Source organism: Eublepharis macularius, chromosome 7 (assembly GCF_028583425.1).
Source record: "Eublepharis macularius isolate TG4126 chromosome 7, MPM_Emac_v1.0, whole genome shotgun sequence".
NCBI classification, from domain to species: Eukaryota; Metazoa; Chordata; class Lepidosauria; order Squamata; family Eublepharidae; genus Eublepharis; species Eublepharis macularius.
Window position 1 is genome coordinate 15,801,004 of NC_072796.1, and position 23,224 is coordinate 15,824,227.

Genomic DNA, 23,224 nt, shown 5'->3' on the forward strand with positions numbered 1-23,224 from the left:
TGCTGCTGTTGAACTGCCAACAGCATTCATATCTCCGTGCCTCTACCCACCCACCCCAAAAATTGTGGAAGTTGTATCCAATGAACTTGTGACCATTTTCTATCGGGTACTCTCTCCGCTCTTCTGCTCCCCCTAGTCAGCACACCATAAGGCTGTAAGTTGGAGAGTGACAGTGCTATCTTAAGCAGAGTTGCATTCTTCTAAGCCCATTGACTTCAGTGGGTTGGAATGGGTGTTAACTCTGCTTAGGACGGCACTGCAGAAATGTAGGATGCAATAAGATGCAAACTTATTGTCAGGCTCAAATTGTGAAATCCTATCTACAAACTGAGGCCTTAGGAACCACGGGGTGGGGGAACAGTTTGAACATCCCATTCTACTTTTCAAAATCACCTACTCAGGGGTTCCCTGAGCTCTCAGAGGCCATTTTCACACTGCTTACCAGCCACGGAACATGGCGCCGAGCTCCTGGAACGACAGTGTCTTCCTGGCGCGATTTCGCATGCGAAATAGCGCCAGGGTGATGCTGTCGTTCCGGGAGTTCGCTGCGATGTTCCATGGCCTGTAAGCAGTATGAAAACGGCCAGAGACTTGAGCTGGCTGATTTCTCCTTCCCTGGTTTTTATCTCCAGTTGCCACCAGCGTTCCTTTCATGCTGAAGCTGTCTCAGTTCTCACCAAACTTGGTTTTCTTTTGACAATTTGGAATTCTAAACCAGGTTTTAATTCAGACCTGTCCCTAGCCTAGAGTTCTGACTCTGGTTAAGCTACGTATCTGCTTTCGTAGTTTGTGTCCTGGGTTTAGGCCGCACTCCCTGTGAGAAGGGAAAAGGGACCAGTGCGGTGTGCGTGCACCCTCTTCCTTAACAGAGGCTCGATATGATGTCTGAATGCACCCTATCTATCTCTCGGCCTATCCTGCTTCTTGGACCACACCCACGAGCTCCTCAGGGAAAAGTTGGAATAAAAATACTGCTGGTTATTGTTGCGTTAAATATATATTTTTTAAAAGAAGCATGAGAAGCAGCAGTATGAGGATTTCTTTGCATGTACATTCTTGTATGTGTCTTAGTCATGGAAATTGTGCCTTTGAAGGAATACCTGCAAACTATAAAATGCAGGGGGATTGAGGAAGGGCAGTGTCTGAAGAATTCTGTGCAATTAATAGGTCTAGTAATTTAATAATATCTTTAGATGTTATGCTTTTTGTGCTGTTTGTATGTATTGTGATGATTTTATTGTTTTATTAATTGCTACGGCTCTTGGGGTAATGCACTAAATAAATGGATAATGTCCAAAGTTACATATGGATGCAAATACAAAATCACTGTTTTGTGTTTTTGAAGTCACCAATTCAAAGCATGTGTTCTTCTTTCAGGACGCTTTCATTCCTGGGTATGAGCTTGTGCCTCGCCTTGATGTTCATTTGCTCTTGGTACTATGCCTTGATTGCCATGCTAATAGCAGGGTGTATTTACAAATACATAGAATATAGAGGGTAAGGCTTCACATATATTTGAATTTTAATACGTCCGCTCAAATAAGAAATTTAGCAAGAAACTTCTTCCTGCTCAAATACTAGTGAAATTCCCGTAAGTATGGTAAGCTGTATTTAAATCAGTTCATAGAAGTAAATAATATCTGCTGTTGACTTTTAAGGGGTCCTAGAATCAGGGAATTCTCATTGGTGATCATTTTTTGCATATCTGTGGTCTTCAGCCATTTTCATGAGTGGGCACACTGAAGGTATCTGTCTTCATGTCTTCATTTACATATTGTACAAATACTACTTTGTAAGGTTTTTTTTGAGAAAGACATTCTGTTTAATGGTGTTCGCATTTCTTGCTCGCTTCGCAAAGTCCTCTGTGATTTTCCAGTAAGGCAATGAGAGAAGAACAGTCATGTGCGCAGGGCTTTTTTTCAGCTGGAACATGGTGGAACGGAGTTCCGGAACCTCTTGAAAATGGTCACATGGCTGGTGGCCCTGCCCCCTGATCTCCAGACAGAGGGGAGTTGAGATTTCCCTCCGCACTGCTACAGCGTGGAGGGCAATCTCAACTCCCCTCTGTCTGGAGATCAGGGGGCGGGGCCACCAGCCATGTGACCATTTTCTCCGAGGGCATCCCACTGAGTTCCACCACCTCTTTCCCCAGAAAAAATCCCTGCATGTGTGTATAATTATGTGAGACCCTGATCTAACATTACTTTATCTGCCCGTACAGTATGTGATCCGGGATAAGTATAGAATGGCTTTTATGAAGGTAACAGTGTTGTACTATATAACTTACAGTGAAATCCTAAACAGAGTTACTCCAGTCTAAGCCCATGGGCTTAGACTGCTGTCTCTCTGCTTAGGATTTCACTGTTAGTCTGCTCTGTAGGCTCATCAAAGAATGTAAGTGAACTATAGAAAGACTGATAGTATCCTGGCCTGTGATCCACATAGGACATGGTATAGTGACAATAAATTTGGCACCATTGGAAAGAAAAGCCGGTTAATGAAAATGTAACTATACCTGTGTTCAGATACTGAAACATGTTAGGAAAGATCTGAAACTTTTCTCTTGCAGATTTAAAGTTGAGGAAAGCAGGTTTTTTAAAAGAGTGCTACAAAGATTTGTCGTTTTGAAGAGAATTTTAGTGACTTGTCTTCCGTAACAAGGCAATAGTAGCATGGTTATAATTAAATATCCAATTTTGTGTGGGATTTGAAAAAGAGAGACTTTACTGATTAAACCTTTATCTTTTTAAGAGCTGAAAAAGAGTGGGGAGATGGAATCCGGGGGTTATCCTTGAACGCTGCTCGGTATGCCTTGCTTCGGGTTGAGCAGGGCCCTCCTCACACCAAAAACTGGAGGTAAGAGTCTGAATTAGTCCATTATTTAATTAATCCCATTAAGGAAGATGATTTTGGAAGAACAACGACACATGTCTATGTGCTTATATTTGTGTGTGTTTGTTTTGTGTGTGTGTGTGGTGCCCTCAAGTCATAGCTGACATAGCAACCCCTGGTGGGGTTTTCATGGCAAGATACTATCAGAGGTGGTTTGCCATTGCCTGCCTCTACAACCCTGGTCTTTATTGGAGGTCTCTTATCCAATTACTAACCAAGGCCGCCCCCTGCCTACCTTCTGAGATCTGACGAGGTCAGGCTCATCTGGGCTATCCCAGATATAAGCATGCACTTATATTTAAAAACTCTTGATCTGATCACAGTATATAACCTAGAAGAAAAACTTGATTATATTGTTATAAAAACGTAGAAAATAGATTACAGGTGAATGTTTGTGTAATAGAGAAAAATAGTGGGCAATATTTCCTTTTCACCATACTACCATTGGCCTTCTGTTCTGCTGTTGAATACGAAATGGCATATAGCGTTGGGCACCATAACCATTACTTGTTGGCCTGTTAACCAGGAGAGAGGAAAGCCCCAGATTGCAACCAGCTTCTTGCTATTTGGAGAGCTGGAACTGCACTGGAATGTGAGAACAGAGTTCCATAAAAAAGGCGCTGGTTTAGACAGGTGTTTGCAACACAAGGGTCTGGAAATGTCAGGAACCTTTCCAAACTAGAGTTGTGAAATTAACAAATTGCTGGATTCAAAGCTTCACAGTGCTTTCTGTTGAGCTATACAGTTTATCCTATAGAGCAGGAGCCCCCTACGTTTTCCCCTTTGGCCTCCATAGTGCCTACCAACACCTTTTCTCCTTTTATTTTCTTGACCTCTTCTTTTTGTTGCCTATTGACTTCTTAGCTACTGATTTTCTGTCTTTAAGGCTTTTCACCATGATTGAATTCCCATGCCCCCCAAGCATTTTGTCTTCCCCTTCCCTGTATCCATCTCTAAACTTGCTCGTCATCTATCTATCTATATGTGTGTGTGTGTGTGTGTTAATGTACATAAACACACACATACTTACACTGCAGTCGTGGATTCTATACTTTTATCATCCCTTCCCTTTCTTTATATTAAACTTCAGGCCTCAGGTCTTGGTTTTGCTGAATTTGGATTCAGAACAGTTGGTCAAACATCCTCGACTGCTTTCTTTCACCGCTCAGTTGAAAGCTGGAAAAGGACTGACCATTGTAGGATCCGTACTTCCAGGAGTGTACTTGGATAAATACACAGAAGCTCAAAAGGCTGAGGAGGTATGTATTAAGAAATCGCCAGACTTTCATGTAGTGGCCATTTTCACACTGCTTACTGGCCATGGAACATCACGCCAAGCTCCCGGAATGACAGCGTCTTCCTGGCGCGATTCGCGCCAGGAAGACGCTGTCATTCCGGGAGCTTGGCGTGATGTTCCATGGCTGGTAAGCAGTGTGAAAACAACCATAGCCTGCATTCAAATCCATGTAACAGAACATGGATTATTGAAATCTGCATTTGTGTCTTTACTGTCTTTACTGACTGCTGTAAAAGTTAAGCAAGTTTTAAGTATTGCTTTTTGAATATGCTACCTTTAGCATGTTCCCACACTTATATGATGGCTGTATATTTGCAGTTTCCACTCCATTTATTTAATCTTTTGATCTCGAGATGTCATTGCTTCAGTTCTGTGGCAATCTAGAGAATACTATTATATTTTATTTATATCTATTTAAAGTATCTATTAGACACCTTTCTACTTCATGGCACAAGTGAATATGAGTTAACTACTTGTTGAAAACCATGGCCCTTTGGAGATATGACACTTTACAACATTCTTCTGCCCACCCCTTCCTCTTTGCCCCTGGGCTATCCTGCTCCTCCCTGTTCCCGCTTGCATTTCCCCCTTCCCTCCCCTTTTCACCATTATGTCTTCACTAAGGGTAGTGCTAACCCCAGATAATTTTAAGACAGAGGTTAAAACAAGAATTTGAAGCTGGTTTGAGAACCCTGTTTAAAGCTAACCGTTGTTAGTGTTAATCTTGTTTTCGGGCTGTGCTGGATCAGGGGGAGAGCAGGGAGAAGGGAAAGAAGAGTGTGAACTTTCAACATAGTTAAAAGCTTTTAAAAACAGAGTAATCACTGATGTATCAGAATGATAAAAATCTGTCTAATGCGGGGGCATAATCTTATCTTTATCTGCTCTGTGTGGGTATCACATAAATGCTGTTCCTAGTCTTATCTTGTAAATGGGGGAAGCCAGTGTTGTATAGTGGTTAAAATGTCAGACTAGCCCCAGGTTCAAAACTCCATTCAGATAGTAAGCTCGCTGGGTGGTTGAGCCTTGCAGGGTTTTTTTGAGGATAAAATAAGGGCAAGGAGAACCCTGTATACTGGCCTGAGTTCCTTAGAGGAAGGAGGGCAGGATAAAAATAGCATGAATAGAGAAAGTCTGCGCTGGTATCAAAGCTCGGCTTAGAGATTCAGATGTTTTGTCTCAAGTGGATGTAAATTGGACCCAAAGGATGTTTTTGCATGAACTTTGTCCTGCACGGCACTAAGAATTAGGCTCAGTTCATATGTGGCAGTCTGATGTAGGAGTGTTGAACTAGGACCTGGGAGGCCTGGATTTGAGTCCGTATTTGACCATGAAACTTACAGAGTGACTTTGGGCCAGTCATCCCCTCTCAACCAAACCTACCCCACATACTTGGTGTGAGGCTGAAATGGAGGAGGGGAGAAACGTGTACCCTGAGCTCCTCGGAGGAAGGGTGGACTAAAAATTTAATGGATAATAATAACAACGACAACAAGATTCGATTTAGGTACCACCCTTCAGGACAACTTAATGCCCACTCAGAGCGGTTTACAAAGTGTGTTATTATCCCCACAACAAACACCCTGTGAGGTAGATGGGGCTGAGAGAGCTCTGACAGAACTGTGACTGACCCAAGGTCTCCCAGCTGGCTTCAAGTGGAGGAGTGAGGAATCAAACCCGGCTCTCCAGATTCGAGTCCCACGCTCTACTACACCAAGTATATAACCTGCAAGAAAAAAATGATGATGAAAAAATGATGATACTGTTATAAAAATGCAGAAGATAGATAGATTACAGGTGGATGTTTCTGTAAGAGAGAAAAATAGTGGGCGATATTTTCTTTTCACCATATTACCACAGGCATTCTGTTCTGCTGTTGAATATGAACTGGCATATAACGTTGGGCACCATAACCATACTTGGGCCCCAGATTGCAACCAGCATCTTGCTATTTGGAAAGTTGGGACTGCACTGGAATATGAGACCAGAGTTCCATTAAAAACACTGGTTTAGGTAGATGTTTGCAACGCACCGTCCTGCAGTGTCAGGAACCTTTCCAAACTAGACTTGTGAAATAAACACATTAAAAAAGAAATTAACAAACTGCTAGATCCAGAGCTTCTGAGCGTTTCTCTGCTGAGCTATATACTCTTTATCCTATAGAGCAGAGATCCCCTGCGTTGTGCCTGTTGGCACCATAGTGCCCGCCAGCACCTTTTCTGGTGCCTGCCAAGTGTTTTTAGAAAGTGGGCAAGGACAGGTGGGGCTTTTGCCCAGCAAGGCTTCTCTTTGGCCAGTGGAGATTTGATTGGCTGTGCAGATTTTTTTAAATGTTGCTTTGGCAGGAGGTATTCCTACAGCACAAGGATTTTAACTCTGTGACTGAAGGTAAGCTGTGTGTATGCAAGAAAATATAGTAAAACGCCGTGTTTATTTTAAAAGGCATCCTGTTAAAAAGAGTTTGTGCCTGAAATATTGAAGCGTTACTATTAGTTAGCATAACCTAAATCCCCGACATTTGGGGGTTGGCTCCACCTCTTATGGCAGCCATTTTGTGGTTGCGCCCACGATCCAATGTCCAAAGATGCCCACAGGCTCAAAAACTTTGGGAACCCTTGCTATGGAGACACTGGAGCTCTTCAAAGAAATGGATTGGAAGAAAATGGGTCGGTGGGTCAATGGTTTAGAGGCAGGACTGTGTTTTCTGTTCAATTTTGGTGCCGTTGCGTGCAAAAGCAGCTGCCCCAGAGCCTTGCCCCCTTGAAAAGAAGAGCATGTGCTTGCTCACACACAGCCAACACGCCACAAGGGGCCAAAACTCATGAAATGAAAAAAAAACCCAAATGGATCAGTTCTGAACTCGCACCGCTTCAGCTGGAACAAACCAGTAATGAGATGCAATTGTTCTGTAACCCCCAGAACTGAAATAGAAACTTTCTAGATGCACACCCCTATTCATTAGATCAAGATGGGTAGCCATGTTAGTCTGTCTGTAGCAGTAGAAAAAAGCAAGATTCCAATAGCACTTATAAGACTATCGAAATTTGTGGTATGGTATGAGCTTTCTACCACTATTCATTAGTTTAATTTTCTGGACAGTTTTCATTCTCTCTCCAAACCAAGCCTGGCAGTAAAGAGCTCACATTCAACCTGAACTAAGATTATCTTTGGAAGAGGTACACTCTAACGGACATATAACAGTGCAAGGCTATTGTATTAATCAGCTCCACCTATATTTTAACGGCACATTTGAACTTAGCATACTTACTGGCAAGCATTAGTAAGTTTTTCTCTGCGTAGCAAGGAGCGGGTGGGAATTAAGCAAGAATAGCTCTCCTCTGTTCTGTCCTGTGGAGTTCACTGTCTCATGTTTACCACTCCACCTATCTTCTGATTTAGTTCAGGTACATTTCCCCAGAGTTTTCAAAACGTTCCTTTTTTTTTTGCCTTGGCAAAAGGCACATACACATTGATTAAAACATGCTGCGAAAAGGAAATCTTGATGAGATCACATCAGGGTTAATTTCTGTGCTGTGATTTAGTCAATGAGAGTATGCACTGGAAGTTTTTGGTAAATTTGAGGGGGGAAAGGTCAGGGCTTTTTTTCTGGGAAAAGAGGTGGTGGAACTCAGTGGTGGAACTCAGGATCGCACAATGACGTCACTTTGGGTTAGCTGGAACAAGGGGGCAGTTTTTTAAAGTTTAAATAGCCCTCGGTGAAAATGGTCACATGGCTGGTGGCCCTGCCCCCTGATCTCCAGACAGAGGGGAGTTTAGATTGCCCTCCACGCTGCTCAGCAATCTCAACTCCCCTCTGTCTGGAGATCAGGGGGCGGGGCCACCGGCCATGTGACCATTTTCAAGAGGTGCTGGAACTCCATTCCACCACATTCCTGCTGAAAAAAAGCCCTGGGAAAGGTACAAGTTGAGAACCACAAGATGTTGTACATGTACAACTCTGAAGAGAGTCTGGAAATAAAAAAAGAAGAAAGGCAGATTATTAATGCATTACATTCTGAGGAGGTAATTTGGAAACCCCAAATCCAGGGAGAATTACATAAATAAGCATTTATGAAGAAGCATCTATAGTCATATTTGCCTGTCATTTCAGTTCCTTCCTTCTCTCACTCATCCTGAGGTAGAATAACTGTGTAAGCCTAAACAGAATTACATGCTTCTAAGCTTGTTGACTTTGGTGAACTTAGAAACAGGTAACTCATCTTGGGATTTGCGGTATAAGAGTATACTTGCTGAGTCATTTGATGCTCTGTGAAGACTTCTAGTGGTCGTGGACTCTCTCAACAGCTGTCTTTATAATCAGCATTGCTCAGGGTACCTGTTGCACCTGTTTTTATGAGCCAGAATTTTCGTGATTCTAAGAAGACCTGATTGGTCCATTAAAACTTTGAACCTTGGCTAATCAAGCTGTTTTCTTGCCTTTAAACATGCATGCACATAACAACCATGTTTTAAGATTATAAATTTACCCCATCATCTTCTAGTCCATAGTATGTGAAAAGCCCTGAAAAAAATCCATCATATACCCTCATATACAATAAACATCTGTCTGTTTCTGTCAAAAGATTCTAGGATGGGATAGGATGGGTAAGTGTTGCTTTTCCTCCTGCTAATTGAACTTAACCATTATTAACAATGTAGTAAAAATTTCCCTTGGAGCTCTGTTTTGCACTCCTTTTCTGGCCCTCTTCACTTCCAGAATCTCTGGAGTTCACCTTTACACTCATCTGCCCTGCCTGAAACTGCCCAGCCTTCTGTGAAACCAGACCAGTTAAATCTGTATGAAATTGAAAGAATTTGATGCCTCTGCTTGTCTTAGGCCAACTGTGACACCAGTCAATAGCACTTGAACATGAGCAGTACCGTTACCGTAAGGCTTTCCCCCTCAACTCCCATTGATTGTTTTTTTCCTTCCAAGTATAAATTTTTCATGGTTCCGTTGCTTCCCTGACAATTACTCCCTTGGGTACCTTAAGGCGTATCCTTGATCTAAGTGACTCTGTTAACTTTCTTTGATCTCTCTGCCCTTATACTAGAGATTAAATTGAGCATCCAGTGTGGAAGAATAAACCGCATGAAAAATAACAAATGACAAAGATTCAGATCTTTTTCTTAGCCTGCAGATATTCAGTCTTTATAATCTACCTTTCCTCTTACCTTAGCCGTTTCCAGACGGCTTACCTGCCTCCGGAACGTTGCGCCATCTTGCGGGGAAAACGCGAAATAGCACGTTTTCTCGTGCGAGTTTTGCGCGATGTCGCGCAAAACTCGCGCAAGAAAACGCAATATTTCTCATTTTCCCCGCAAGATGGCACAACGTTCCAGAGGCAGGTAAGCCGTTTGGAAACGGCCCTTGTTCAGTATTAAGGAAAAGATTTGGATTGTTTTTTTCAGCGACCAGTTTGTGAGTGTTGTTTGTTTATACACACACAGCCTCTTTTTCCACACAGGTTTCATGGCTGAGCAATTGTAGACTTCCCTTTTCTTCACTAAGTTGATTTCCTCCAAACCACACTTGTTTTTAACTTGGCTGTGCAGAGGAAGGTTCAGAGAGTTCCTTCCCGTGTTGTGACAGAGCCTGCAGACCTGTGCACTGCGGTGAGCCGTTATCATGAAGATAAAATGATTTGTGGCAGGCTGCTTAAAGCGAAATACCTTCCTCTTAGTTGGTGTCAAGTCAGCATTTGCTTTAATGTAACACACCCTTAATATTTAACAAGGTAGTGCAGCTCTGAGGTTCCGTTGTAATCTTCCTGGATTACTTCCAGTGGGGGGGAAGGAGATAGCTCAGCAGTTTGTAGATGGCTCGTTGAGATGAATTTTTAATCGCAGTCATTTTCTTATTTAAAAACCAATACAGGGGGTTGCTTTATTGTGTTTTGAATGGTATTTTGAAAATTGCATCCTGTTGCTAAAGAAGGAGGAGTAAAATATACCAGTAGAATAGATTGTCAAGACTTACAGTGCAATCCTATGCAGACTTACTCCGGTCTAAGCCTGCTGAAATATTTGGGCTTAGACTGGAGTAACTCTGCATAGGATTGCACTTAGTGACAATGCTTCAAACACTGAAAATTGGATGTTAGGTTAGTTACTGAAGGTGTAGTGGACTATTTAATTGCTCATCTATACTAAGGGCCAAAGTAGAAGAGGTGGAAGAGATCCATGAGGGTTTTCTTTAAAGCTTAGAAGCAGCTGTGTGGAAGGGCACTATTTGGGTTGGAACCATGTGTGGGTGGGGTGGGACAAGGGTGAGGGTCTATTGCTGTTATTTTTTATTATTATTTCATTGCCTTTACCAGGAGGTCTTGTTACCTATCACTCACCATCGCCTTCACTTTACGTAGTCCAAATGCATGGTTTACTATACCAGCCGTAAAAGACATGAGGGCAGGGCATGGTTGAGAGCCGCAAGGAATTTGTCCCTGCTGGACCTCAAGTGGTCAGAGTATAGAGACTTGACCAAGCACCCCCTGTGCCCCTTTCCATTGACAGTCTCAACCAGAGGCCAATAACAAGCGGATCCCAATCTGCAAGGCCTCATTAATGTAGAGGGAACAGCTGAAAGGGCATTAAATGAACCGCACGAGTGGCAGAATGAGTTCTAAAAGCAAGTCATACAAATGGGAGTTGCCCACCTTCATCTAGCAAGCTTACACATGGCACAATAGCTGACTGCGCTTGCCCCAGGACTGCACCCCCACATCAAGTATGGCTTCACTTTTTCCATAAATGCCTGCCAAGGGGCTTTCAAAGGCACAGGAGCCTTGTGGACAACCCCTCAAAAGAAGAGCTGGATGCACACTGCTCACTGCTGCTGGTCTTGCTGTAGGTCTCGCATGTGGTCTGCAGCCCCCGGGGATTGGGGCACGCCTTTGCACTTGTTGGAGAGCTGCCTGGATACAGCCAGGAGAGGGAACAGGGGCAGTAGTGAGTAATGGTAAGCAACTGCAACAGGTAGCATGTAGGCCTAGGCCCTAAGTAGGTGGTAGTGTGACACTGAGAGGTGGTGTGATGTAGTGGTTAGAGTGTTGATCTAGAACTGGGGAGACCTGGGTTCAAATCCCCTCGTGCCTTGACATTCACTGGGTGACCACCCGTCTTTCTTTCCTATCCTAAAAGGTTGCTGTGACGATAAAACGGAGAGAACTGTGTCTGCTGCCCTTGGAGGAAGGGTGGGATAAAAATGAAATAGTAATTGAGACTATTGCTCTTACGTGCTTTTCTGTCTTCCCTGCTTCATCCTTCTCCCTCCTTGGCATTACCTGCCTTTTGTTCATCTGTTGGGGGGTGATTCTGTAGTCACTGAAACAGCGCTCGCCCATCTCATGCTGGGAACAGAGTAGGACCCAGCTTGCCATCTCTGTTGGTGCTGCTCTATCTGGCCAGGTTCTGATCCCGCAGAATGAATGGGGCTTGTGTGCGTTTGGCCAGCAGAAGCAATCTTGGAGGGGAGCACCCGGTGCTTGCATAGTGAAGTGGCTGTGCTCCTTGTTGCCTTCTCTAGGCCCTGGTAGAAGCTTACCTGAGCACAGAGGATTCATAGCCAGCAGCTCTCCTTTCCATTCCACTGTGCTCCCTGTAAGGGAGGCGTTGCTGTAACTGTTACAGGAGGAAAAATTGTTGAACTAATGCACAGTTTCTGGGTACAGGACGTCATGGAAGGAACATGGAATGTATTTGCAGTAGAACCACAAGATTCCACTTGAAGCACAAGATGACGCGTCCTTCTTGTCCCTTGTAGCAAGATGTCCCATAGTGTTGTGACCTCCCTTGACCAGCCCAGAGATTCTGAGTCAGAGGAAGAGCCGGAGGAGCTGAGACCAGGAAGGGCCTGACACGGCAGAAGCCCCTGCTGACCATGCGCCAGTTGTGCCAGAGGCCACCCGTCCAGAGCCTGTGAGAGAGACCCCGCCACTGGCCCCTGAGATAGTCACTAGGCCTCCACCGGGCAGGACATGAACCCAGACCCATAACCCCTCAGGACCTGCTCCCATGCCTGGGCCAAGGCAGTGCAATGAAGGTGAAGTACCAGGCGGGCAGCTAAACTACAAGAGGCGAATTACACGAGGACGTGCACGTGAAGGGAGTCGCAATGTTAGCCAGGAAGCCGAGTTTTAAAAGACAGATTGGAAGGCTCTGTCAATTTCCCCCCTCTACAGAGCCAGCAAAGATTGCTCCTCATAGGGTTTATTTCCTCTTCACCTCTCCAAGGCTCTGTCAATTTCATGTCCCTTTCTAGGAGGCCAAGAGGAAATAAGCAAACCCTCTGACCAGTGATCTTTGCTGCTCTGTAGAGAGGGGACATTGACAGATCTGTCTTCAATCTGTCTTTTAAAACTCGGCTTCCCAGCTCACATTGCGACTCACTTCACGTGCACGTCCTCGTGTAATTCGTCTCTTGTAGTTTAGCTCTTCATCTGGATCCAGAACAGGGCCCTGAGAGCCGCACCTCTTTGCCGGATCCTGACCAAAGTACTGACCACTCTCAGGTGCCTCCACAAATGCAGCTGCGCCCAGTCAGCTCTCCGGCTGTTTAGGCTGAGGCTTGAGAGGGCTGGATCCATCTTTCTGCTAGGCACAAGCCCTCTGCTCCAGCTCCCTGCCTGCAGCTCCGAGCTCCAGTATATGCTCCCAAGTCTAGCCAGCCAAGCCTGCAGCCCTACTCCAAAGGAGCCCAGGCTGGCCAGCCTGCAGAGCACAGGTTCTCCAAGTCTCAGTGTATGAGATTTCCCCCAACTTTTACCTGAGGCAGTGCTCAATTAATCAGAGCCTCTTCTTTGATCAAAGGTCCAGAGGAGTTAGCTGTGTTAGCCTCTAGTTGCAAAATAGTAGAGTCCAGTAGCACCTTTAAGACTAACCAGCTTTATTGTAGCATAAGTTTTCGAGAACCACTGTGGTCTTAAAGGTGCTACTAGACTCTTTACTATTTTACTTCTTTGATCAAGACTCCAAACCTTTAATTTGGTTTGAATAACCAGTTCATGTTGAAGTAAATTATATATTTTGATGGCTGATAGGCTATCTGCCTATCCCAAGGGATAGTCTACCTAATGAAACACACACAAACACAGGTGGGGAAACATCTGTCCTGTCCATTGTCTTTTCCATTAGATACAAAACTTTCCTCCAATAGGAAGTTCCCCTGTGAAGCTCCACTGAAAGGAATGGGAGTGTGCGTGCCCTTGTGTAGATTGTGTCCCATGGCAGTATTAACAGTATAAACCGCCAGTCTGAGAGGTGGTAACTTGCAGTGTACATCTGTGTTTTCACCAAAATCTTGGTGATCAAATGTTTTAACTAAATATATTGGCCTCTATCCTGCCACTCCACTCAGCCAAGTTCAAAGCCTTCCGACTGCCTAAGGAACCTTCCCCTGAGAGAAGAATTCGGAGGCTCTTGTAGCAGAGGAAGGTTCTTTCAGTCATATGGGGTCGCTTCAGACTTGATTGAGTGGAGAGGTAGGATACAAGCCGGTGTGGTAACCTACTTAATGTAACGTATTTTATTATTTAAATAAATGTAGATAAAGATAGAACCAAAGATTACTTCCATGTCAGCAGCAGATTACTGAGCACACTTAAATGTATTGAATTATCTGCAGTTGGCCATAACTTTGCAAAAAGTGGTTTTGTACTTAAGCTTGCCAACCTCCAGGTGGAGCCTGGAGATTTCTTGGAATTACATCTGATATCCAGATATAAATCAGTTCCCCTGGAGAAAATGGCTGCTTTGGAGGGTAGACTCTATGGCATCGTATCCCCTCCCTTCCCCAGGTCTCCAAACATTTCCCAACATAGAGTTAGCAACCCTAGTTGTTCATCGAATTTATACCCACTTTCTCTTTCCCCCCCTATTTAAACAAATTAATAAATTTGCACCCACCTTTTAAGATGTAAATCTAATTTCCTCATAACAAAGGTGATAATTAATTCACTAACTGATTTCCACATTTTAGGCTATTAAATTGCAAAAATTAACACATTAGCTCTTTCCCTCTAATTCAACCTTGTTAACCGTTGTCATCTTTAAAATTAAGAAGTATTTCTGGAAACAGTTTAAATTGTTATTATAATGAGCTGTTGGGTTGCTTGGTGTTTTGTGGAGTCTTAAAATATAATTGAGAAATACTGGCTTCACAAAAGAACACTTCATTATATTACACAAAATCCTGACTCAGATTTTCCTGTGTATCTGGTTCTACCAGAACGGTTACTGAAAAACAACCGAGATAAATGTTAATTTGTTCATGTTAGTCTGATATATATGATATGGCTACAGTAGTCCCAGAAATAAGATATTTTTTTAAAAAAGATTCTATCTTTTATTTGGCCAAAGTTTTGTGCTAATTAAGTAATGAGAGATGATAGAAAGATAACCGAGAGCGATGTTGTACCTGCCTTCTAGTCGGTTGCATCAAAAGCAGCAGAGTCCCATGGTATTTGAAAGGCTAATGAATACATTGTCACATCTGAGTTTTTGGTGAGCGCATACTTCATCAGCAGTGCAATCCTAAAAAGAGTTACTCCAGCCTAAGCCCATTGAAATCCTCTTTTTTCCTCCAAGGAGCACGGGATGCTGTCCATCATTTCCCCATCCTCTGTTTTCTTTGGTTGCACAAGAAGACTGTGAAGTTAGGTTGAGAGCGATTGACATGAGCTTCTTGGCTCAGCGGGGATTTGCACATTAGCCTCCTTAGTCTTCTTAATCCAACATCTAACCACTGTACCACAACGGCTCTCACTATTGACTCCATTCAGGCTACAATCCTAAGAACACCTTCCTGTGAGTAAGCCCCATTGAATAAAAATGGGGCTTTCTGCTGAGTAGACCTGCTTAGGAGTGCTCCCACAGTGTTGTAGCAATCGCTGGTACGTAATGCCTTACTGATGATAACAGTTTATGACAACTATAAATATTTATCCATATACCTGTTTTTCCTACCTGTAGAATATTAGATCCTTGATGGGAGCAGAGCGGACCAAAGGATTTTGCCAGATTGTGGTATCGTCCACTGTCAGAGATGGAATTTCCCATTTGATACAGTCTGCTGGCCTGGGAGGGATGAAGCATAACACGGTCTTGATGGCATGGCCTCAATCCTGGAAGCAGACCGATAATCCCTTCTCTTGGAAGAACTTTGTTGGTATGTTCTACAGTGGAATTGGTGCAATTATTGTGAACTGAGAGCCAGTTTGGTGTAGTGGTTAAGAGCAGCAGGACTCTAATCTGGAGAATTGGGTTTGATTCCCCACTCCTCCGCTTGAAGCCAGCTGGGTGATCTTGGGTCAGTCATAGCTCTTTCAGAGCTCTCTCAGCCCCACCCACCTCACGGGATTGTTGTTAATAATAATAACAACATACTCTGTAAACTGCTCTGAGTGGTTGTTAAGTTGTCTTGAAGGGTGGTATATAAATCGGATGTTGTTGTTAAAATCATGTTATGCAATATGTGAAGAAACAGGCTCACAAACTCTTTCCTGTTCCCTTTGAGTGGACCCCAAAGAGGTCAGAGGAACCTCTGGAGAGCCAGTTGCAACTTTTGAAACGGCCTCCCACTACTTCGTTGTTGTTAAAATACATATTAGCTCTCGTGAGACTGTATAGCATTCTGATAGCAGCCTAGATAGGCCAGACCAGCCTGATCTTGTCAGAGCTTGGAAGCAAAGTAGCATCAGCCCAGGTCAGTACTTGGTTAGCAGGCCACCAAGGAAGACTCAGGTAGTTAGGCAGAAGAGGGAAATGGGAAACCACCTCTGCTCTTCTCTTGCCTTGGAAACCCTGTGATGGGGTCGCCATAAGGCAGGTGCTTTACCTTGAGCATTCTGATATTTTGGGATGGTCCCGTTTCTTCTTTCAGACACCGTACGAGAAACTACAGCTGCTCAGCAAGCTCTTCTGGTGGCCAAAAACATCGATTTGTTTCCGACAAATCAGGAGCGTTTTAGTGAGGGCAACATAGATGTGTGGTGGATTGTCCATGATGGCGGCATGCTGATGTTGCTTCCTTTCCTGCTGAGACATCACAAGGTATTTGCACTCGTTTTAGCTGGGAAGTTCTGCTTCTCAGTGAGCACGTTTGAATTGGGAGCTTCCAGGGACAGGGAATGATACCCCATAAAGCACCAGACACCCTGATTGGGCTACGTAGATAATAATCATTCTCTCCTCGAGTCGTGAGGCCATCATGAAGTCAGAAAAACTCGGCTGCCCAAAAAGAAGAAGGATGCTTCTGCATGTCCAAGGGAGCTGCAGATATACAGAAAAAATATGATTTTTCTCCCCACAAAGGGCAGAGGAAGCCAAAAACAGGCAGCCAGAAGATTGAGTGTGCATGTTATAACAGCCCAGTAAGGGAAATTTCTCTCCAGGACTATGAACTTTGGAAGAGGCGTTTGCTCTGTCACTCCCCAATACTGTGGCTTGCAGATTTAAAGTGACATTCTCCCATAAGCCTACTGGGGGAGTAGGTAATCAGCTTGGACCCCCCCCCACACACCCCTTAAAGTGCTTTATGCAGATGTTACTTTAAGACTGCAAGCTGCCCTCCCAAAGCCCCAATTTCAAGCTTTGTCATTTTAAACTAAGATTTGCAGGCGCACAGCTTCTCTTCTCGGGTCTGTCATCTTTGCTACTTTCTGATACCTGAAGACTTAGAAGGGGAGGGAATTTTTTCTTGTCTAAATCCTCCCCTGAGTTCTTCTTGGTTCTGCTCCTTTGTAATAAAATAATGCCAAGCAGGCCTAAGATATCTTCAGTACAGGATATGCCTGAGCTGTTGCTTTGGGAAGTTCACAGAGAGGCTGTTTTCCCTCATCAGTCACTGAGAGATGTCTGTCTAAGCAAAGATGCCAATATTCTGGTAGCAACATCTGGGAATCTGCACCCTTTTGCTCTCAAAGTAATTCCAGTGGCTGGAGATTGCATGTCACAATTGAGATCCTTCCTCACATTATTCTTCTCCCACTAATTTTGGAACTAGCATCACCATCAGTGGACCCAACAACATCAGCCATACCCACTTAGGTTCATACTCCAGCTCATCCTCTACTGCTATTTATGCCATCAGGTGTCAGCAACGCCCTTCCACCCTCTACATTGGACAAACTGGCCAGTCCCTTCAACAAAGAAAGTCTGACATCAGAAACCAAAACCTTCAAAAACCGATGGGGGAACATTTTAGCCTTCCAAGACATTCAACTGATGACCTAGAAGTAGCAGTTATCCTGCAGAGGAATTTCAAAGGGAGATTATATAGAGAGACTGCTGAATTGTAACTGATAACGAAGCTCAAGACAATGCATCCACCTGGACTGAATCGAGACCTAGGCTTCCTGTCTCATTACCAATGCTGATTTCTCCACACCCACTACTCGTCTGCTTACCCCACCCTATCCGATCACGCCTGCTATTGTCATTCACCAAGTATTGTCATTCAACATCTGAAATCTCTACGATATAAAGACAGACGGACTCACGTTCTAGCTGTATCTTAAGAAGTGAGCTGTGACTCACGAAAGCTCATACCCTATCACAAATTTTATTAATCTTATAGGTGCTACTGGACTCTTGCTCTTTTCTACTACTTTTGAAACTGAACACTAGTTAATGGAAAGCCTGAGTGGGAACGGTATTCCTGGCCAGAATTAGTACTGTTGTGCACTAATCTCAAGAACAGTAGAAACCTCTAGTGAAAAGCAACCTGGCATCCCCAGTAAAGATTTCTTAAGCAAGCAATGTAACTGAAAAGTTACTAGAAACATACTTATTAACTATTTAAATGAACTTTTGGGAAAGTTGAGACAAAAGTAAAACCTACATCCCAGACTAAACCCCACCCCACCTTTTTCTAATTAAATGTTCATCTCAATTAATAGGTATGGAGAAAATGTAAAATGCGCATCTTCACTGTAGCTCAAATGGATGACAACAGTATTCAGATGAAGAAGGATCTTCAGATGTTTTTGTACCATCTTCGACTTAATGCTGAGGTGGAGGTTGTTGAAATGGTAAAGTATTATGTTTCCTTTAAAAAAAATGGTAAACTTGCATTAAATAAGTATATCTGTCCTATCAAAACTTTCTGTCAGCTGATTAACATTAAGATGTCAAATGTTAAAAGGTATGCTTGCTTATACATGTGTACAGGACTTTTTTTCTGGGAAAAGAGGTGGTGGAACTCAGTGGGTTGCCAACACAGGGGGCAACGCCTGGCGGGAGGTGGTGCCCCTGGTACCACATGCGCATGCGCAGACTGCACACATGCTTCCAGGACTGTGCAATGATGTCACTTTGGGTCAGCTGGAACAAGGGGAGGAGTTTTTAAAAATTTAAATCACCCTCCGCCCCCTGATCTCCAGACAGAGGGGAGTTTAGATTGCCCTCCGCGCCGTGTCTGGAGATCAGGGGGCGGGGCCACTAGCCATGTGACCATTTTCAAGAGGTGCCGGAACTTTGTTCCACCGCGTTCCAGCTGAAAAAAAGCCCTGCATGTGTACCCCTCTTTTCATTCCCTTATGGGAGTTCCAGTGCAACTCTGAAAACCATTTACAAAAAAAGAATACAACGTAATTACGTAAGATATCCTCCTTAAGAAGATTTCACTGATAACTGAAAACCAAAGTCTGAAAAGCAATCATTTATCCCAAAATGACTGCTGGAACCAGAAGGCCTTTGTTTTCTTTTTAAATATCTGTAGTGTTGGGCCTAGGTAGGACTTCCTCGGTGACAGTTCAAATACAGAGTAAATGTTCTGTTGATTTGGCTCAAGTCACCTCTATGGAAAAAGCTTTGTTATCCGGCACTTGCTTATCTGGCACTGGTGCTGGTCTCCTGACAGCCAGTGCTGCCAGCCGACGTCATCCTTGGATGCCTTCGTCCCTCTCAGCCTGCCTTGAGCTGGCCCGCTTGTCTTCCTGATGCATACAGTGGCTCTCCAACTTGGGAGAGGTAGAGTTCCCGTCGGGTAGGTGGCCCAACAGAGCGAGGTTCTGTCACTGCAGATTCCTCTGGGCAAGGGCCGGGCAGAGGTATAAGCTTGATTAACCAGCAACCTCATTCCTGTGAGTGTCAGATACCAACGCTTTTACTGTTCTTTGTGATTTACCTTTTACAGCCTCTCTGGACAGTAACTAGTTTTTCTGAAGGATGACAGGTTGTGGGCTGGCTCCTAATTCTTGACCTGCCAGAAAATTGTGGGGCTGTGAAGAGCCAGTATGGGAGAAACCAGAGAGACCCAGACTCCAGTTACTCTCCTCCTCAGTATAATTTGCCTGACAGAATTGTTAGGACAATAAAATGTGAGGGAGGGGGTGCTACAGATATGTCTCAGAGCTCTTTAGGGGAAGAGTGGAATAAAAATATAATAAATAATATAGAAGGCACTTTCTCTTTTGCTTCTGTGTTGGCAACTAGTGGTGGGATGGAGTAATACAAGCCTTGACTTCTCTGGGGGCTACATTTAGTCCAGGAACCTCCAGTTGCTAACTCCTTGTTTAGGGTATTTTTGCCATGTTGGCCATACGGTCTCAGAGACAGCCTCCGGTGTTACAACTTCTCACAACAGTAGCAGTTCCAGTGCACATGAGAGTGTTCCCTTCTCTTCGTACGTATTTCATCAGAGGAAGCAAATTTGTATTCATAACTGTTTATGAATGTCACAAGCAAGAGTAATACAAATATGCATTTCAACATTGGATTAGTCATTACCAGGGCTTTTTTTCAGCTGGAATGGAGTTCCGGCACCTCTTGAAAATGGCCACATGGCTGATGGCCCCGCCCCCTGATCTCCAGACAGAAGGGAGTTTAGATTGCCCTCCACGCCATGTGGTGCGGAGGGCAATCTCAACTCCCCTCTGTCTGGAGATCAGGGGGCGGGGCCACCAGCCATGTGGCCATTTTCTCCGAGGGCAACCCACTGAGTTCCACCACCTCTTTTCCCAGAAAAAAAGGCCTGGTCATTACTTATTATTTACATATCAGTCTTAATATTTGGGTCAAGCAGAGGAGTTTAACAGGGTGTGTTCTGTAATAGAGGCTGGTTTAACAAAAGGTTTCACCTCTTCCACTCTGTATTCCTCAGACAAACTACTTGACGTGTATGGTTTTGAAATCATAATGTACTTGCCACTTAATTCAGTTTAGATTTTTCTCACTGTTGGGAGAAAAAATGGTGATGACCTTTCTTCATCTCATGAAATGTCATTTCATTTCTCTTTTTCTGGCATCCAACGGCCAGCTCTCTACTTGTTGTTTTGGTAGTAGCAAGTTGTGATAGCAAGGCAAACACTGTGAATTCAGCCCATAGACACAAAATATTTATATATTTCTGCGGGCAACTTGGTGCTACTCATAATTTTCCAAACAGGCACATATTTCTTAGATATGGCCTATAGGGTTTCTTAGTGAACTTGATACATTAGGATATCTTTGTATTTTGTGGCACTACTGTCTTTATTGTGTAATTTTTTTAAAAGTTATGGCCGTTAGCCAGCAGAAGCCCTCGTGGTTTTCTCTTGTGTACTGGTAATATGCTGACAGGCTAAAGCAATCTAAAAGAATAATTTCCCAATACAACTTTTAGGATCTGCACAGACAATTTGCATCTGTTTTTTAAAGGGTTTTTAAAAATTCGCATAGTTTCTTGCAGCAGTTTTAGGTCAATACTTTTTTATCACTCTCAGGTGTCAGATGTAACCTGGGCTAAACATTGGGTCAATTCTAGTGTAAAATACTATTGCAAAAGTATAAATACTGCCAAGGCAATTGATACGCTGTCTCGAGCACGTTTATATTTATACTGTTTATATAGTTATATGGTTATTTATTTGGTTTTTTTACTATTGCATATTATTAAAAAATTCAAAAATTAAAATTAAAAAAAAAAGTAGCCATACAACACTGGCCAAACCTTATGGATTGCCACGTAATTTCCTTTCCTTTCCGAAGGTCAGGGTTGCAGAGGCGGGCAATGGCAAACCGCCTCTGTTAGTCTCTTGCCATGGAATCCCCATCAGGGGTCTCCATAAGTCAGCTTTGACTTGAGGGCACTCTCCACCACCACTACCACCTGTACAAATAATGCTTATTTACTTTTCCAGTTTGAAAATGACATTTCAGCCTTTACGTACGAGAAGACTCTTGTGATGGAACAGAGATCTCAGATGCTAAAACAGATGCAGCTCTCTAAGAATGAAAGAGAAAGAGAGGTAATCCATTTTTATTTTTTTTCTGCTCCTTTTGTATAACAAGATAGAAATGGAAGAGATAATCAAAGAGGACATTCTCTCTAGCTGAGATAGCTGTACCATGAAGCAAGGTGCTGCAGCCACTCACAGCTCAGTGGTTTGGAGCATCTCAGCGGTAGTCCCATGAGGCACAACCCGTCAGGAAATTCTCTGGAGCAAGCCCTCTTGAAACGGACAGGTCTGTGTATTTCAGCAAGAGTTACTTAAGGAGAACCATCTGTTGGATGATGGCCCACACTGATTAATTTGGGAGTGGCACCATTTGGATTTCCTACTTCAGTCACCTTTCTAGAGCCTCTGCATCTATTTCAGCAGAGGTGACCCCCAAACCACACGTGCATTCTTTTAACACAGAGGTCAGATCAGTCCATTGAAACAATTGAAGAAGGCTATCTTCTTATGAACATGTCGGGTGCTTTTTTGTGAGTACTGATACTGCTGAAATGTTAGCAGTTGGCATCCTATAATTCCTGCTTGCTGGCTAAAATGTTACAATGCTTACAGGGTTGGCAATTCCCTGCCCAGGTGTCAAACGGTGGCCCTCCAGACTGCTTTACTTGGCACACAGGACTGGCCCCTTATCCAAGCAGCCAGAGTGAGCCTCCGAGGTGCAGCAGGCATGGGTTAAGCCAGGGATCCCCAGCATGGTACTTGTGGGCACTGTGGTGCTCACTGGTTCCTTCCTCGGTGCCCACCAAGTATCTTTAGAAAGCAGGTGTGGCCAAATGGGGCTTTTGCGTTTGATTGGCAGTTGGAGATATGGTTGGCTGTGCAGATTTTTTAAAACAGTCCTTTGGGTGGGGGTTTATAGTTTAGCTCTATTATTTCAAATTAAGAATTTTATGCATTGCTATTTCTATCCTATATTGAAATATTATATCTTTTAAAAAAAAATATTTCCCTCCTCAAATGTAACTTTTGCAAATTTTATAGTTCTTTGTACTGTTTTAGACATTATGTACTACTGTGTTTGTATGCAAAACCATTTGCTGTCAGTGTAATTTGAAAATATAAATCTCCAGACTTGAGTTTGTTCAGTGGTATTTTCTTTCGGAGGAATTATATCTAATGTATTTATAAGGCAGCTTCTTGGATTGAAATATTGGGGTTTTCCTCACACTGAGCTTACCCCTAAGTTTCCGCCAGGTCATGCCGAAACATTTCCAATCGGCTTGGCTGCAGTAGTTCTGCATTACCTTTTTTTCCAGATGCTGCATTGGTTTATTGTTTCTGCACTTGCTTAGATAATCAAGGTTTTTAAGGGGGGGGGGCGGTGCTGCTGTCACCAGTGGTGTTACTGGTGGCAAAACAGTGCCATCCTTACTATTTTTTTTTTGCACATGCGCTGTATTGATGCACTGCAGAACCGCTGGAGGACCCCCTGCTGCCTTATGGCCCTCCCAGACATGCTCTCATTGGCTGGTCCAGCTAGTGACAGTGCAATTCTCGGATGTTAGCACAGTAAAGTGCATGTCATGAAATTGCCCATTGGGCAACTCTGAAAAGAAGGTGATAGAAACACGTAGAAAAGGAGAACACATACATGATAAAAAAAAACATGTAATGAAACTAAAACCGAAATGCTGCCAATTTTTTTTTAAAGGTAAATAAACAGTGTACTGTGTAATATCAGATTCATAATTGTAGGAGCGATGCAACGATGCAACTCTTGCAAAAGTGTTCCAAAGGCCATTTTTTAAAACAGATAAAGAAAAGAGGTGGGGGGGGGGAGGCAGAGGCACACCAGTATTTCTTTCAGGATTGTCTTATC

At 43.5% G+C, this 23,224-nt stretch overlaps 1 protein-coding gene across 3 annotated transcripts in view; it reads left to right on the forward strand.

The window, feature by feature from the left end:
* Positions 1-23,224, forward strand: part of SLC12A7 (solute carrier family 12 member 7) — a 149,175-nt gene that overhangs the window by 105,823 nt on the left and 20,128 nt on the right. For all 3 annotated transcript variants that reach the window (XM_054984356.1, XM_054984357.1, XM_054984358.1), the window contains exons 15-21: positions 1,378-1,497; positions 2,752-2,856; positions 3,983-4,151; positions 15,158-15,353; positions 16,068-16,237; positions 18,085-18,216; positions 21,307-21,414. In XM_054984356.1, coding sequence (XP_054840331.1) covers positions 1,378-1,497; positions 2,752-2,856; positions 3,983-4,151; positions 15,158-15,353; positions 16,068-16,237; positions 18,085-18,216; positions 21,307-21,414 — 1,000 coding nt within the window. The remainder of the gene's footprint in view (positions 1-1,377; positions 1,498-2,751; positions 2,857-3,982; positions 4,152-15,157; positions 15,354-16,067; positions 16,238-18,084; positions 18,217-21,306; positions 21,415-23,224) is intronic.